At 37.5% G+C, this 16,503-nt stretch overlaps 1 protein-coding gene across 6 annotated transcripts in view; it reads right to left on the reverse strand.

The window, feature by feature from the left end:
• Window positions 1-16,503, reverse strand: part of NBEA (neurobeachin) — an 842,868-nt gene that overhangs the window by 431,318 nt on the left and 395,047 nt on the right. For all 6 annotated transcript variants that reach the window (XM_045015913.1, XM_045015904.1, XM_045015899.1 and 3 more), the window contains 3 exons: window positions 11,299-11,453; window positions 7,299-7,425; window positions 278-405 (listed from right to left, as the gene is read on the reverse strand). In XM_045015913.1, coding sequence (XP_044871848.1) covers window positions 278-405; window positions 7,299-7,425; window positions 11,299-11,453 — 410 coding nt within the window. The remainder of the gene's footprint in view (window positions 1-277; window positions 406-7,298; window positions 7,426-11,298; window positions 11,454-16,503) is intronic.

Here is a 16,503-nt window from a genome sequence, read left to right on the forward strand (position 1 = left end):
AGCTTGTTTATGTACCCAGGGTGCCACTTAAAAACAAATTAAGAAACTGGGAACAAAAGTAGTCAAATTTTCATGACTCCACAGGCATTACTCAAATAGAAAATAAGTTACGGGAAATGAAACAATATCTTCCTAAATTTTTTAATGCACCACTAAATAGTTATATAACTTCCACTGAAAAGGAAAGATTAATTCACAGCTCACGTGCATATAGCATTTTGTGCCTTGTGCACAGAGTAATAGCCAAAATATTAGTAATTTAATAATGGTTCAGTACCTTCAATCAGCAGTTCTTGTCCGTGACTGCCCAACAGCGTACGGGACAAGAAAGGGGCGAAGTCTACAAAAATTTCACGCAGGAGTGGGGCCACTTTTTCTAAAGCTCTTTCAAGCTTTGCAGTGATGCTGTTGAAAAGAAAGCATGTAAATTGAAGGCAAATAAATATCAGCAATTAAATGATATCACATTATGTCTATTTACTAATTAAGGCAATAAGTATCAGTGTGTCTTCTGATAATGGAATGACTGTGATTTGATTAACAATAGTGTTTAAAAAGCATTATTTACGTTAGTAAAGAAATTGTAACACTCATGTCCAGCTCAGGAAAATGATGTCTCACTAACTTAGCAGGACTTATAAATCAATACAAAATAGAAATCATTTTATTCTAATTTTTAAGGGATGATGAGAGAACCCCAGGCATCAAAATGCAAGTCCTCTTCATCTATCATCTCAACTAATGATGTATGTTTGTTGTGCTTAAAAAACAGACCATGATTTTACTACAAAAACTTTTGGTAAGATATAAACCTCAATGAGTTTACCTTTTAAATACAGAAAATTTAATTAAAAGGTGAAAATACTGCAGCATGGAAAATGTCCAACTTTTAAGTGTTCTCATTTTGTGCAATTTTTTTCCCAAATGAACTTTCACATCCATGAGGCAAGGACTCTCAATACTGAAATAGCCAAACTGGATGTACCTGATTTCACAGAACTTAATTGTCCTATTTATATCACCTTCCATAATGAAGAGTCTAATATAATTTGTCTTTGTTGTATTGTTTATTCTGCTTTTGTATTATACAAGTGAACAGAGTACCTATCAATAACTGCATTTTAAATAGCTCTAAAATATGCATGAATGTGCACTGCCAGTTGCTCTGCAGCAACAATTTGCACTCTCAGTCTTTCATAATTTTTCTCAAACTTCAGAAGCATGAAGAGGAGAATTTTTAATGGTTAAGACCACCTCATACAAACATTCTTGCTTTCTTGATAAACTTTCAGACAACAAAATCTAGCTTTGAGATGTTAGGCAAAATGGAGCACGTGATAGGGATGGGAGTCAGGAGACCTGGAGTCTACTTACTGGCTTTGCCACTTACTAGCTATGTAACCTTGGGTAAGTCATATCACATTTCTGCATCTGTTTTCAGACTCTCCCTTTCTCTGACTTGTCTATTTAGATGGTAAGCCTTTTGGAGCAGGGATTATTTCTCAGTATCTGCTTGTACACAACCTACCATTTTGGGGGCTTCTAGGTGCTACCCTAACATAAATATTAAGTAATAATCCTTTGTCTAGAGTAGTGGTTCCCAAACTGTGGGATGTGCCCTCATAGAAGGAACGTTCAGGGGGCACACGGCGGGGCCTAGGCCAGCCCCCATGGGGGCAGTGAGGGAGCACCACCCAGCACTACTCTGCCCCCAGCCCAGCTCTGCCCTCAGCCCAAGCTCCACTCCACCCCCAGCCCAGCTCCGCCCTCATTCCCTCTCCCCCCTAGCCAGCTCTGCCTCTAGCCCCAGATCCCCCCCATTACCCAGTTCTGCCCCCAACTCTGTCTTCAGACCAAGCTCCACTACTGAACCAACTGTGCAGTTATGAAGGGTGGGGCATGGACAGAATCCATTACTGGTAAGTGGGGCACAACAGGAAAAAAGTTTGGGCACCACTGGTCTAGAGTTCCAAGTTTATCAGGTGCTATTAAATACTCAGCATGTGCTATTTCATCGTGACTGAGTTATTGTAGTCCCTTGGGCTTCCCATGCATGTAACTCCCCTCCCCATCAGTGGCTTGACAAGCTACTTCCTTCTCCTCTTTCAAATCTGTACTAAAGATTCAAAGTATTCAGTGTTTCCCTCAACAGATGAATCATTAGTTTAAAAACACAACAGGAAACTAGGTTTTTCCTCTTTTGGGCCTTTAGTAGTCTTTGTCTTTGGACTGCATGCCGTTGGGGGCAAAAACCGTCTTCTTTTTGCTTCTTTTACAGCACTGAGAACATTATTGTTCTTAATTATTTAAGTGCTGACATTTTAAGTACAGGAAGAAACTAAAATTATTGATGATACCTGGAATGATGAATTCTGAGTTTTCAAAGGCATCCACTACATATAGAACTATATATAAATAAAGTTCATATGAAAGTCTTTAACTTATAATAAATAACATAAACCAGATGACGTTAATACAGATCAGAAGCTCTCTTCCAACAACTCAAAATCATTTTGATTCTTTTCTTGCAGTGCATTGCACTGCTGTTTGTACTAGCTGAAATTCAGATACTGGATTTGAAGAACTCTACAGTTGCTGCTAGAGATAAGGAAACAAAAAAAACCAGAACAGTGCAAAACCCACCAATTTTTATTTATTTGTTTCACTGTAGATATGTTCACAACTCCTGAGTTTGGAGTTCACTTCACCTTGAAAACTTCAAGTGAAATTTGAGTGTACAAAGCTGATGTTTGCAAGTTTTGAAATGTATATGAACTCTCCTGATCTATCCACATAATAGGGATGGGAGATTTTGTGACCTGTTACTTGACATTGTTTTTGATGACTTTGACAGATGCCTCTCTGGGTTCTTCAAGTTTAACTGATTAGCAGACTCCTGATATCTTCACTCCTCACGGGGGTTGTCAAATTAAGCTGGCCTCCACAAAGATCCAAAATATATTTTCAAGGGAGTGTGTGCCCTGCTGGCTGTTCCCCTACCCAAAACACACACACAGCAGTAAAGTGGCAGCGAGACAGGCTATTCTGGTGCTGCAGCTGCCTGCAACAGCCACTTACCTATTCTGTGAAGGTAGAATAGCTCAAAGTACAATGTGCAGTAATAAGGAAACACCATGTAGGGAGTAAATACAATCCCTCTTCACTTCTGAAATAAGGGACTTTTAAGAGTGTTTTGCAGTAACTTGATGCTGCCTTTTCCACTCAATTTGCAGATGTTCAGGACAAATTGGAAATTCTCTAATCCTTCCCCCCCCCCACCCCCTCAGTTTAGTCCAGTTCAACAGTGGATCAAATTTAAAGTACTGGAATTGTCTGACGTTCACATGAAAAACTCTGCATCATATTAAAAATACCTTGTACCATCCAGTTCTCTTCTGAAGTTGTTCAGATACTAGAATGATGAGGGCCTCAAAAGTACGTATATAGATGTGATAGACAGGATCCCTGTTTGAATAAGTGGGTCAACTAATAAAGAGACTGTTCCTGCTCTCTCTGAAGCAAATAGGGGTTTGCCATTGACTTCAGCAGGAGCCAAAGTGCACCCCAAATTGCTGCCAGCAGGTAGAATAAGTAAACATTTGCCTGAAGTAGTACAGAGGACTGAGTTCCCTATCCATGATCAAAAGTAACTGAAGCTTTCTCCCTATCACTGGTCTCCATTTCTAGCTATAGGTCATACAAAACTCTTCAGGATAGCATTATAGAAAATGAACTAATTTCACGCATCAACAAAATAGTCTCAATAACCTGCATTCCACTGGTCACTTGAATAGATTTATAAGAATACAGAACCTTCTTAGATCATTCTCCTCTATGTAACATTATTAACCTGGAGTTGATGATAATAGGAAATTATAAAATATAGAGATTACATACTACTCCTTACATAGACAAGACATTTACTGCCCACAGTATATTGAATCACAAAATTAACACATCTCTGGAGGCTTCCCAGTAACAATCTAGGAAGCTTTTAAAGTTTGATAATTAATAATTTCTTATTTTGCAGACTGAAAGAAACACAACCCAGAAATATAGGGGAAAGTCTGGAAAATTTAGACTGGAAATGTATGTTTTAAGACAGAATCAAGTAGATTGAAATGAAAATGATTCTTAAATGCAGGGACTTGATAACTTTTTCCCCACAGCAAAAAGTATGTCACCCTGGGGAGAGGTCTCACTACTTATTAGTATGGTTGATTACACAGGAAGTATGTAATAAATTCACCTCTACAATTAATAATCAATTTTAACCATACAGTCAAAAAGAAGGATTGAAGACGTTTTCTTTAAATTATCTAGAAGGTTATATATCCCAAAGAAGAAGACATAAAAACAAACTAAATGACTAACTGGCAAAATGCCAGCTACACAAAGGTGACCCGTATTAAAGGTTTTACTAGATGGAAAAGTAACCAGGGAGAAAATTAGGTATGCAATTAGTTTACTTCAACCTGTACAACTTCCAGGCTTAGATGGCTTGCCTGTCAGATTTGATTAAACCTACCAAGAATGGCTATAGCAGCTTTTATTAAATATACTTTTATACAGAGTACTATATCTCCAGGGAAGCTAACCATCTGTCCTGGAATATTTCCTTTTGCAATATGCTTTGAGCTAAATAAAAATCCAGATTCTCAAGACCTATATGTTTCCTTAACAATGACTCCAAAATTCTATCTAAAAAAACTTACGTTTTTCAATAAGGATTTATTATATGGCAGATCCACCAGTTTACACTTGGAGAAACAATGCTGTATTAAATGGTAGTCAAGAGAATCTACTTAATCTAAAAAGCGTGCAACTCACTAAAACGGAAGATTTTTCAAACACACAATGACGATTGCCATTGCATTTGCATTTATATCCTCAGTTGGACTTCAGACTCAAAGAGGCTAAGCTGCATACTGGTAGATGTTCTACAATTGTATCTCTTTTCTACACAGAAATAATACTGTCATAAATGTACAACTTTCAGTGGTCATCAGTCACTAGAATCAATAATTTGTTTTTCATCTGACAATTCAGTTATTCAGCTTTCAGGTATTGAAACTATTCCTTGTGACTTCTATAGCTCTCTAAGAACTCTAAACAAGATCCAAAGACTTACAATAAGCTCATTTATACACATTTAAAATAACAAGAAAAATTAAACAAACCACCTTATATTCCAGTGCATTTTAGTTTAAATTGACAGAGCACTGGACTGGGAGTCAGGAGGTCTGGGTTCTATTCCTATCTCTATTATAGACCAGCAGTGTAGTCTTGGGCAACTCACTTCACCCTCCCTCTCACTCTAGTTCAATCTTGCCTATTTAGATTTTAAGCTCTTTGCAGCAGAAACTTATTTCTGTGTATATTCAGCTTCAAGCACAATAGGGGTCTCAATTCCATTTGGATCCTCTAGGTGCTGCTATAATATATACCATATATTGAAAAAGCACTCTCCCCCTCCCCCCACCCCAGTGAATTGTGGGGGTTTTCACCTGCTCTGCACATTTTGTTCACCGGGTTAGTCCCAGACATCTAATAATAAAGTTGTGGCCTACTATACCCGTATCTAATGTCTCCTGTCATTCTTTCAGCATAGCCAGACAACCAGTCAGTTTATGTCAGTAGGCCTGCCTGCTACACTGGCTCTCCCTCCATTCACTGCTTTGCACAATGATTTTATTATGGCAAATCATATAAGTGGTGAAAAAGACAGGACAATCCCATAGGAATCAATCATAGAATTAAAGGAAAATATGACTAGCAGTCTCTACTATCATTCAGAATTGGCACATAGATGGAAGTTGGGGACATGGATCCAATGCTTTGAAGTGGTGACAAAAATGCTTCTCTTACTTTTTCAGTTATACTAACAGTTTTAAAGCTGCAGCATTAGAACTGGCACTGGTCAGAACATGGAATTTCTGTTCCATGGGAAATTCCAACATTTTGAAATTTATTTTCATTCCAAATGAGAATGAAAAGTCAAAATTTTGAAATTTCCCACAGGAATGAAATTCCAAATATTTTAGAATAATAAAAATCATAAAACTTTGTTTCTATAGCATCAGACTGTTTTGTTTCAATAATGTCAAAACACTTCATTTCTTGTTAAAAATAAGTTCTAGGATATATTCTGGATCCAAAGTGTTTCTTAATAAGCATTGCAACAGTATTGTTTCTAATGTGCTAGTGGAAAACATTATGACTGTTGCACTGGTTAAAATGGTTTAAAAATAAACTCCTTAGAAGACCAGTTTTAATTATAAGATTTGACATAGTTTGGTATCTGAACACTTCAAAGACTGGTTTTATCCCTTCTATTATACAGTAAGTAATTTGTTCTGCAAAAGTTTCTGTTTCTACTTGGCAATGTGGGCTTTTAGAAGTTTTGTATGGAATTTTCTTATTAACAATATTAAATGTGATAAAATTTTAGACAAATGTTGTAAAACATTGGTCAATGCTTTTTAATAAAGTATTAGCGCCTGAAACTATTTTAAACAACTTATTTTAAAGCAACATTTTTTCAGTTTAACACTAACATTTTAGCACTTAAGGATATTATTTTGTATGATTGACTATATTAACTATTGTTTTGTTGGAGATCATATTAACAACATATCTTGACATGATTATATGTTCTATCCATCTTAGATACTCATATAGTTGTCATCACTGTTGTATCTGAGGACCTCACATATATCAGAGCTCATAACTTCTCTGTGAGGTAGGGAAGTATTATCCTCATTTCACAGATAGGCAAGTCGGGCACAGAGACCCTAACTGATTTGCTCAGGTCACAAAGGATATCTGAAAAGGCAAGAAACTGAATCCAGATCGCCCATGGCTGCAGTCACTGGACTAGCCTACCTCTCATTCTAACATATCAAACTAGCACATTTATTGGTGTATAATACCAATTGGGATTTTGTTGTGGAAGTATAATTCTATTCTAGTCTATGTAGGTGATTATACTACCCTCATCACCGTAGTCTCTGAGGGCCTTCCACTAGTGCATTGTGCCATGTGACTAACATCACCACTTAAAACACTACTGCAGTGTTGTGATTGTCAAGCCATAGCTAGAAAATAATAAAATAAATAAATATATACAATTGAACTCACTTCAAGGCTAGCAGTATGTTTCAGTTATTTTAATAACTATTTTGCATCCTCCCAGGATATTTTATAAATTTCATTTTTGCATTATTTTGGTTATTGCCTGTGTGATTTTGTTGTGCCATGAGAAAGACAACTAAAATGAAATTATAAAGTATGCACACCTCATGTTTTCAGCGGAATCTTCTGGCATTGGAGCAACAGTTTGTACAGCTGGAAGGTTTTTACTGGTAGCACCATTCACAAAGCTAGAGGATGAAGAGGAAGAGGAAGATCCTGAATCCACTGCACCTGTCACCAAAAGAAATTTAGATTTTATTTCAGTTTGAAAAATACAAATTTTATAGATTTTAAATTCAATGGTGTTTCCTGTCATGTCAGTCTATTTTAAAATAAGTAATAAATCTTATCCATTAAAAGAAATTAAGAGCTTTAACTTATAAAAAACAGAATGATTCACTATGCTAATAAGGCTATAGGTTTTTGATATTGCTCTGCATATTTACAATTAATTTATGTCTACTGCTAAATTAGACAGTCATATGTTACAAATTAGAATGTATTTTAACATAAAAATGAAGGGAAACCACAGATCAAAGTACAATGTAACATAAAATATAATAATATATATAAAATTAAAAAAAGGTTCAAAAGAAAAATGTTCCTTCCTCCTAATTTCACTGCTGATTTAATTATTTTTATAGATGAGTGATTAACTCTGCAAAGCTACATATTAATATTATTTTATATAGCACTTTTCATTCTCAAAAGCCCTTTTACAAACATTAAATAGCAGTTCTGGAGAAAAAGAAACAAAATAAAAACGAGTCTTACCTCTTGTTCTCAATGATCCTAAAAATAAATTCCACAGGCTAAAATATTTTCACACCATTGTATGAGACAAACCATCATCAGAATGATAAAGCTATATTCATTATAAGTTTGTGGGGAGAATGAGAGAGGTGTGTGTGTGTGTGTGTGCCTATATATTTTTTTTTAATACGTATCACATACACCTAGGGTGACCAGACATCCTGATACTAGGAGCTTTTTCTTATATAGGACCCTATTACATCACCTATATACCTTGTCCTGATTTTTTCACACTGGCTGTCTGGTTATCCTATACAAGGCTTTGGAGCGGAGCCCGGAGCTGGAGCTTGGAACAGCTCTGGAGCAGTGGAGCTGCAGGTTTTTGCCTGGAGCAGAGCCAGAGCACAGCTCCAAATTCCTGAACCTATATGCACCTCAGTTTACCTCCTTGGTATTCTCTTGCCTGACTGCAAGGACATAACTCAAAAGAGGTTATATGGGAGGAAAGTAAACAAGGACAAAGGTAAGCTACACTCTTGAGAGAATACCAATGGCCCTTGAGGAAACAATGGAGAAGCTATTAATTGGGGAACATCCCTACCTGACTTCAACCAGCCTGGAAAGGTTTGCTTCATTCCAGACCTGAGTTTAGGATCAAAGGGGATATTAAAATCCTAAAAGATGTTGCCCTAAAAAAGGAAGGTGGGTTGTCAGAAGCTGTACAGGAAGGAGATGCTAACAGAAACACAGAAACGGCAGTAAGCAGGCTGTCTCTCTCAACCCAGAGGTGAAGGTAACTGGGATGAAAAGAATTTACAAAAGCTTTCAAGGAAACATTAAGGTTTAGATAAGGGAAAATAGGCATATAGGCCTTTATTGTTTTTACCCTTTGCTCTGCCTGCTATATACCCTTTGAATAAATAAAAAATGCTTCGTTTTCAAGAAGCTGTTTTTGCTATAATTAGTCACTGTCACAGGCTCCCAGAGGAAAAGGGCTTGCAGATGTCAAACCCAGTTGGGCATGTCCAGTTAAGACAGTTTGGAAACAGGATGGCTGTGCCCAGAAATCCAGCCAAAGAGTGGTAGGAGTGCATGGGTACACTCAGAGAGGAGTCAAGGTACTGAAATCTGTCCCCAAAAGGGTGCACTTGAGACATACTAATAGAGGCCTAAAATCTAAGCTTGTCCTGTGACAGTGGTGATAACAATTGGATTTTGACTGTGTCATGATGATTTGGAATGCGACAGCTTGTTTTTGTATTTTGTTTTTTAAATAATTGTCCTAAAGATCTTAGTGAAGAATACTTTTCTAAGATGAAGTTATATCCATGTGACATTTGTGGCATATTGTAAAAACTACAAGAAATAGAGGATGTGGGGGGACATCTAGTGTCTCTAAATGACTGAATAGCATTTTCTCCATCTCAGTAAACTATTGCTTAGTTCATTTTACAATGTAGTATTTGCCTTAAGAACAGAACCATATAATACATTATATTAATTACTGCAGGTATATTACTGAATCACCTGAACTGTAAATCCCACACTTCAGCTAATTCAATGACAAAAACAAAGCAACCCCCTCACAAAGCCCCAAAGCAAACAAACAAACAAAAAAAATCATGACTTGACTCTCAATGTAAGCAACGTGTTTATATTTTCAATGCGTCAGATATATCCAACAGCTTCTGATTTGTAATTTATCATTGCCACATATACACTTTTTAAAACATGGAAATTAAGTTCTACCTTTTGGAAATGGAGGGAGGCAAAGAACAGCTTTTAAACTATTTGCAGAGATCAGAGAGTTAGAATAAATATTCATTCAGGTTAATTCAGGCATAAAAAGCTTTACAAAAAGGAACGAGCCCAAAATGGCAATGAACTACCTTACCCAAAGATCAGTTAAGAAGCTCAGAACATTTGTAGTTCTGATAAATTAAATGGGTAAAATTGGCTGAAATACTTTCCAGTCAATACTTTCCCAAAAATCTGCTATGCCAAGTCTGCTAGACAAAAAGGGGTATGATAAAAAGAATACACAGAAGGTGCAGGCGTAACTATGAAAAAACTAACATTTACCTACAGTCAACACACTGTGGCATCTGATACCACAGTATTTCCCTGTACTGTACTTAGAATCATTGTGCTTTCCTAATAGCAATCACTGTACAAAGAAGAGCTATTCAGTTGATTTAAGGTATGGAGTGCTTAAAGTAATGATGTGAAGATCTGAGGCCTAAAATATCATTTAGAGAAAAAACTTTAATATAGGACTGTCTTATGGTATATGAGGGGATTACAAACAGAACTTGAACTAAACAGAAACAGGTAAACAAATAGAAATGTTTACAAAAGTGTTAATTTAATTAATTTATAGAGCAATTTTTTTTCCTCCAAAGATTAATTAAAATTTCTGTGGGCAAAGTCCTGTTAGCGAGAGTTAAAGGTGACCTGCAAAGGAAAAAATGAGTGCATTTCCTATTTTATTCTATGAAGCAGAAAGAATGCTGGGAAGATTTCAGCCCTCTTCCCCCCCAACAGATTTTATTTTTCTCAACCCTTGACTGAAGTTGAGGAATGTTATATCATGGAACTAACTCTCAACTATCAATAACTTCCTCTCTCAATTCTATGTCATTGCTCTGATATCTGTGATGTCATAATCCTACCCAGTCTCCTGTCATCCACAGATTCTTCCAGCGTAGGCAGCCTCTGAACTTCTAATGTAACAAATAAAAATTAAAGCCCCACCTCCCAAAGGCCTTCCTTATAGCATAATAACTAGGGTTGCCAGGCATCCAGTTTTAGACTAGAACGCCTGGTTGAAAAGGGATTGTGGCGGCTCCGGTCAGCACTGCTGCCCAGGTTGTTGAAAGTCCAGTTGGCTGCCCACAGTGGGGCAGGAAGGGTGCCTGCCCTGCTCCACCCGGCTCCCAGGAAGCTGCTGGCATCTCCCTCTGGCACCCAGGCGAAGGGGCAACCACGGGACCTTTGTGCACTGTCCCTACCCCGAGCGCTGTCTCCGCAGCTCCCATTGGCTGGGAACTGCAGCCAATGGGAGCTACAGAGGCAGCGCCTGCAGGCAGGGTCAGTACATGGAGCCATCTGGCCTCTATGCTTCTAAGACATCATTAGGACTATATATTCATCTATATACGGTTGAATAATTTTCTTAAACAATAATGGTGGGGATACACAGAGCAAGAGGAAATTATGTCCTTCTTAGAGGACAAAAAGATATAATTGAGCTTTCAATTGAGGTATAATAATAATAGAAAGGAGACAACTGCAGGAAAAATACAACACAAAGAAAAAGATGAGGTTCACAAAAATATTTAAGGACGATACCTGTTGTATTAATCATACTTTTTGGTGTAGCTCCTGTAGCAGCAAATATGTTTGGTGTAGTACCCGGTGGCAGAACACCTCCAGCAGTGGCAGCTCCAACTGTGGTAACAGCTAGACTACCTGGAGGCGGTTTCTTTACAGGTACGACAACACTCCTGCAGAGAAAGAAATGGCAACTTAATACACCACCACAAAGGAGTGACACATGGGGTTTGTTTTTATTTTAACCACTTTTGATAAGAAATACACAAATAATCTTACAAATGTAGGGCTGGAAGAGGCCTTGAAAAGTCATCGAGTCCATAACCCTTGTGCTGAGGCAGGACAAGGTAAATTTAGATCCTCCCTGAGAGGTATTTGTCCAACCTGTTCTTAAAAAACCTCCAATGATGGGAATTCCAAAACTTCCCTTGGAACCCTATTCCAGAGGTTAACTACCCTTATAGTTGGAAAGCTTTTCCTAACACAAAGTAAATCTCCCTTGTTGCAGATTAAGATCATTACTACTACTTTTACATTCAGTACATGAGGAGAATGACTGATCAACAATTTAACAATTATAGGGGACAGGTCCTCCTTGAAGAGTTATCAGTCCCCCCACCCCCCACCCCGAGCCTTCTTGTCTCAAGACTAAACATGCCCTGTTTTTTGTTAAACTTTCCTTCTAGGTCAGGTTTTTTAAAACCTTTTATCATTTTTGTTTTTCTCCTCTGGACTCTTTCTAATTTGTCCACATTTTTCCTAAAGTGTGGCATCCAGAATTGGAAACACTTCAGCTGAGGCCTCACCAGTGCCAAATAGAGTGAAACAATTACCTCCCGTGTCATACATATGACTCTGTTGTTAATATACCCCAGAATGATATTAACCTTTCTTACAACAGCATCACATTGTTGACTTGTGTTCAATTTGTGATCCACTACAACCCCCAGATCATCTTCAGGAGTAATACCACCTAACCAGTTTTTCCCCATTTTGTAGCCGTACATTTGATTTTTCCTTCCTCGGTGAGGTACTTTACATTTGTCTTTATTGAATTTTATATTGTTGATTTCAAACCAATTTTCCAAGGTCATTTTGAATTCTAATCCTGTTCTCCAAAGTGATGGCAACCCTTCACCCCCATCTTGGTGTCAACTACATATTTTATAAACATTCTACACTCCATTATTCAAGTACAAATGAAAATACTGAATGGTATCAGACCCATGAGACCCTTCTAGATACACTCTCCCAGTTTGACAGCAAACCATTGATAACTACTCTTTGAGTACAGTTTTTCAACAAGTTGTGCACCTGCGTTATAGTAATTTAATCTAGAGTGCATTTCCCTAGTTTTCTTATGAGAATATCACATGGAACTGTGTTAAAAGCCTCACTAAAATTAAGATATATCATGTTTACTGCTTCTCCCTAAGCATTAGGCCAGTAACTCTGTCAAAGAAGGAAATTAGGTTGGTTTGGCTTGATTTGTTCTTGACAAATCCATGCTGGCTATTCCTTATAACCCCTACTGTCCTTTAGGTGCTTACAAACTGATTGTTTAATAATTGGTTCCAGTATCTGTCCTAGTATCCAAGTTAGGCTGACTGATCTGTAATTCCCCAGGTCCTTTTTGTTCACCTTTTTAAAGATAGGTACTATGTTAGCCCTTCTCCAGTCCTCTAGGACTTCATCCATTCCTCATAAGATAATTACAAATGGTTCCAAGATTGCTTCAGCTAGTTCCTTAAGTACCTTAGGATGAATTTCATCTGGCCCTGATGACTTGAATACATGTAGCTTACCTAATATTCTTTAACCTGTTCTTTCCCTATTTTGGTTCGTTCTCCCTTGTTGTTAATATTAATTGTTTTGAGTACATGATCACTACTAACTTTTTTAGTGAAGAGTGAAGCAAAATAGGCATAATTATACCTAAATATTTTCTTAACTTTTATTGCTAGTGTAGTCTCGTTGATCAAGTATGACATTGAAAGCTAGGAACTTCAAAATTCTAATCCAGGTCTTGCCACTTTGTGGTCATGAGAATCTCAATTAATCTCTGTTTCAATTGCAACACCTGTAAAATGGAAATATCTCCTCTTTCACAAGGATGTTGTGTAGTCTAATAATTGTCATTGGTGTCTTTATAGCACTTTGCATTTTCAAACTACTTTAAAAGTGCAAATACTGCAATTATTGTGGCAATGCAGTACATATTGCTAGTGCACATCTGTACAATCTTAGATGAAACTGAAATTGAATAGATGCCATTAGATGGTCTTATCAAAGCCATCAAAATTATAGTTATTATAGACAATATCTGAATATAGGACCTGATTCTCCACTGCCTTGCACCTGATGCAGTCAACTATACCTATAAAAAGCAGTGTAAATGTACCAGTGTTCTGCATTCACACTTGAGGTGGTGTTTTATATCCACTTTGCTCTCAAAAGTGCTAAGGAGCAAACTGAAAACACAATGTGCAAGACAGTAAGACTCAAGCCCACAGTGTATATAATATATTTAATTTTATTAATTTAGAATTAAATTTATAAATTTAAAATTTATAATTTAAAAAAGTTTGTTGCAATATTGAGACTTTATAAACTTTCAAAAAAAGAATGTATAGACCACATACAGGCAGTGATTATTGTAGTGATACAAGTACATATGCATCACATCTGAAGACAGCATTTGTCTTCATCCTATTTGTAACTAAATGGCCTGATATATGCAGTTCAAAATTAAAAAAGGAAAATACCAAAGGGACATTTAAACAGTGCTTTTCTTAACAAGAGGTCTCTGTCTGGCAGAAATGAAATCTGTCTACTTTTAATGTGTCTCTCTTCATTTTATAGAAAGACTATTTCTGTGGCCCCTGATTCATAACAGAACTAGAAAGTGAAGAACAAATGTGAAACAGAAGGGATTTTTAAATTCAAGAAAAAAAAGATGCTTATCATTTTCATTATACCCACATGCTTTTTTTTCTGAACACATGCACTTCATTTTTCAACTAAAATAGGCATAATATTGTAGTATTGAAATAAAAGAACAAAAGAATGTAGCTATTTAGGGTAATATGTCAATTTCCTGGCTACAGTTCTGCACTTCAGAAAGTGCTTTTAGTAAGGATTTCTCAGTATATTTCTTAGTAAACCTGACAAGACTCTTTCAGAAAAAAAGTGTGTTTTAAGAAGAAAGTGTAGCTAGATCTCCGATTCTCATTTATTAAAAAAATGAGGTCCAAGGTAAACTTATAGACCAATATTTCGGCTCCCCTTGCAAAAAACCCCAAAAAACTAATATATTCCATCTCAGAATTTGTTTTTATTCGGGACAGCCCAACTTTCTGGTTGGGGAGTACACCCTTCCGGTCTGCCGACAAAAAAGGAGACGGATTTTTAATCAAACTGCAATAGTCTCAAAGGACTCTTTTTAAAAAGGCCTGCTTCCAATGGTTTGACTTAGAGGTCGAGTAGGATACAGAAGAGAATAGAGCTTTAGGAAACTCCATATATACTAGGTCTAAGTGCAGAGAGTCAAATAAAATTAGAATGGATGTTTGTTTACTGTCTACGTCAAACAGAAGTCATTAAGCACTGTCCCCTGTGCTGTCTCTGTGCCTCATTTAAACCTAAAACTCATCTGGGAATGCTGACAGGTGTCAGGTGCACTTGGAGATAGTGATTTGCTAACTTCTCGGTCATCTTGCTTAGAACAGAAGATTAGACACTGGGTAGTACTGGAGAGATAGGTTGCATCAAGAGTTGGTTTCATTAGTACCAAGCTTGAGTAAATGTGGGTGACAGACCACTCTCTTTCAATGACACTAACCATAGGGTCAACGGACCTGATCGTAGTATCAACCTGTTAGCATCCCAGGGGCTCTTAGCTATCCAGGGCCATTATGTGTCAGAGTTGTCAGTGGAGAATCAGATTTCCTGTGCCATGTTCTGAGAAAGGGTGCTGCATGCCATCTGAATGTGATTGTTGAAAGCTGGAGACTAGAGTTGCCATCTCAGATATGCATGATTATTTCTGCAAAAATAGGCCAAGATAGTTCCACAGAGAAGGCATAGAAATTTAAAGTATTGGTTGTGCCTTTCCCTCTCCATATCTGTAAGTATTTTCTGCTCTTGGTGTTGAGTATCTATCCTTCACGTTTTTAATGTGACAGATCATCTGAGAATCTCTATAATCTGTGGGACAAAGAGTGGGAAGGGAGTGTTTCTACCTAGCATGCCGTTAGATCTGTGTGACTTAACTTCTTGGCTTAGTAGGATTTTCCATTATACGTTTTAAGACGGTAGATGGGAACACACATTCTATGGTGGGCAATCAAAATTGGGCCTTTTGCTTGCTAAGAAGTGGGAAAGAGCTCAGATATCAGCTAAGAGGAAATGATTGTCTGATCAGGATGAGGATGCAATGCTCTGCACATCAATTGCTGCCTTCTTTGAAAGTAAGAGTAAAGATTGTCATGTGGTTAATAGACTGACTGGCAGCTCAGGAGATCTGGGTTCCCTTCCTCTGTAAATAGATTTCCTACCTGGGCTTTGAACCATCTCTCTGTGCCTCAGTTCACCATTTGTAAACAGGGAATATTGCCCTAACGCACAGGGATGTTGTGAGAGTAGATCCACAAAAGCCTGGAAAATTCTCTAATACTATGTGATGAAGGCATAGAAGTACAAGAAGCATAAGTCTTAGTTAAGAAGTGGCCAGATGTCCCTCACTAAATGTTGGCCATCTGGGGCAGTGGTCACTTTTCAAAAGTAGAAGAATGCATGTTCTTCAGTCTCTATGGCTCTGAATTGTATGTTCAGTCCAAATTTCATCCAGACAGAGGCAGTGATGGTGTTCTAAGATCAGATGCCATTTCTTGTGTCTTCAAGGCTCTGTTTTTGATTATTTTGTTTTCAAAGTGGGTCAGGAGCTCTTGATTTCACACAAGACAGGGGTCTTACCACAGGTCCCAGGACCATTCAGCTTCTCCCTCTGCTGAACAACAGTCTTCACCACTCCCACCCAACAGTATCTATTGCAGAACATGAGTCCCAGGCATGGTTACAGCTCCCTGTCTCCTCCTCATCTATGTGAAGAGAAGACGCGTTTGCTGATGGTAAGCTCTCACATAGCAGCATCCATGAGTAATGCTCTGGTTGTCTATGAAAATGTCCCATGCTGGCTTCCCATAGAATACTGAGACATGTTTA

This window comes from Mauremys mutica, chromosome 1 (assembly GCF_020497125.1).
Source record: "Mauremys mutica isolate MM-2020 ecotype Southern chromosome 1, ASM2049712v1, whole genome shotgun sequence".
Classification (NCBI taxonomy): domain Eukaryota; kingdom Metazoa; phylum Chordata; order Testudines; family Geoemydidae; genus Mauremys; species Mauremys mutica.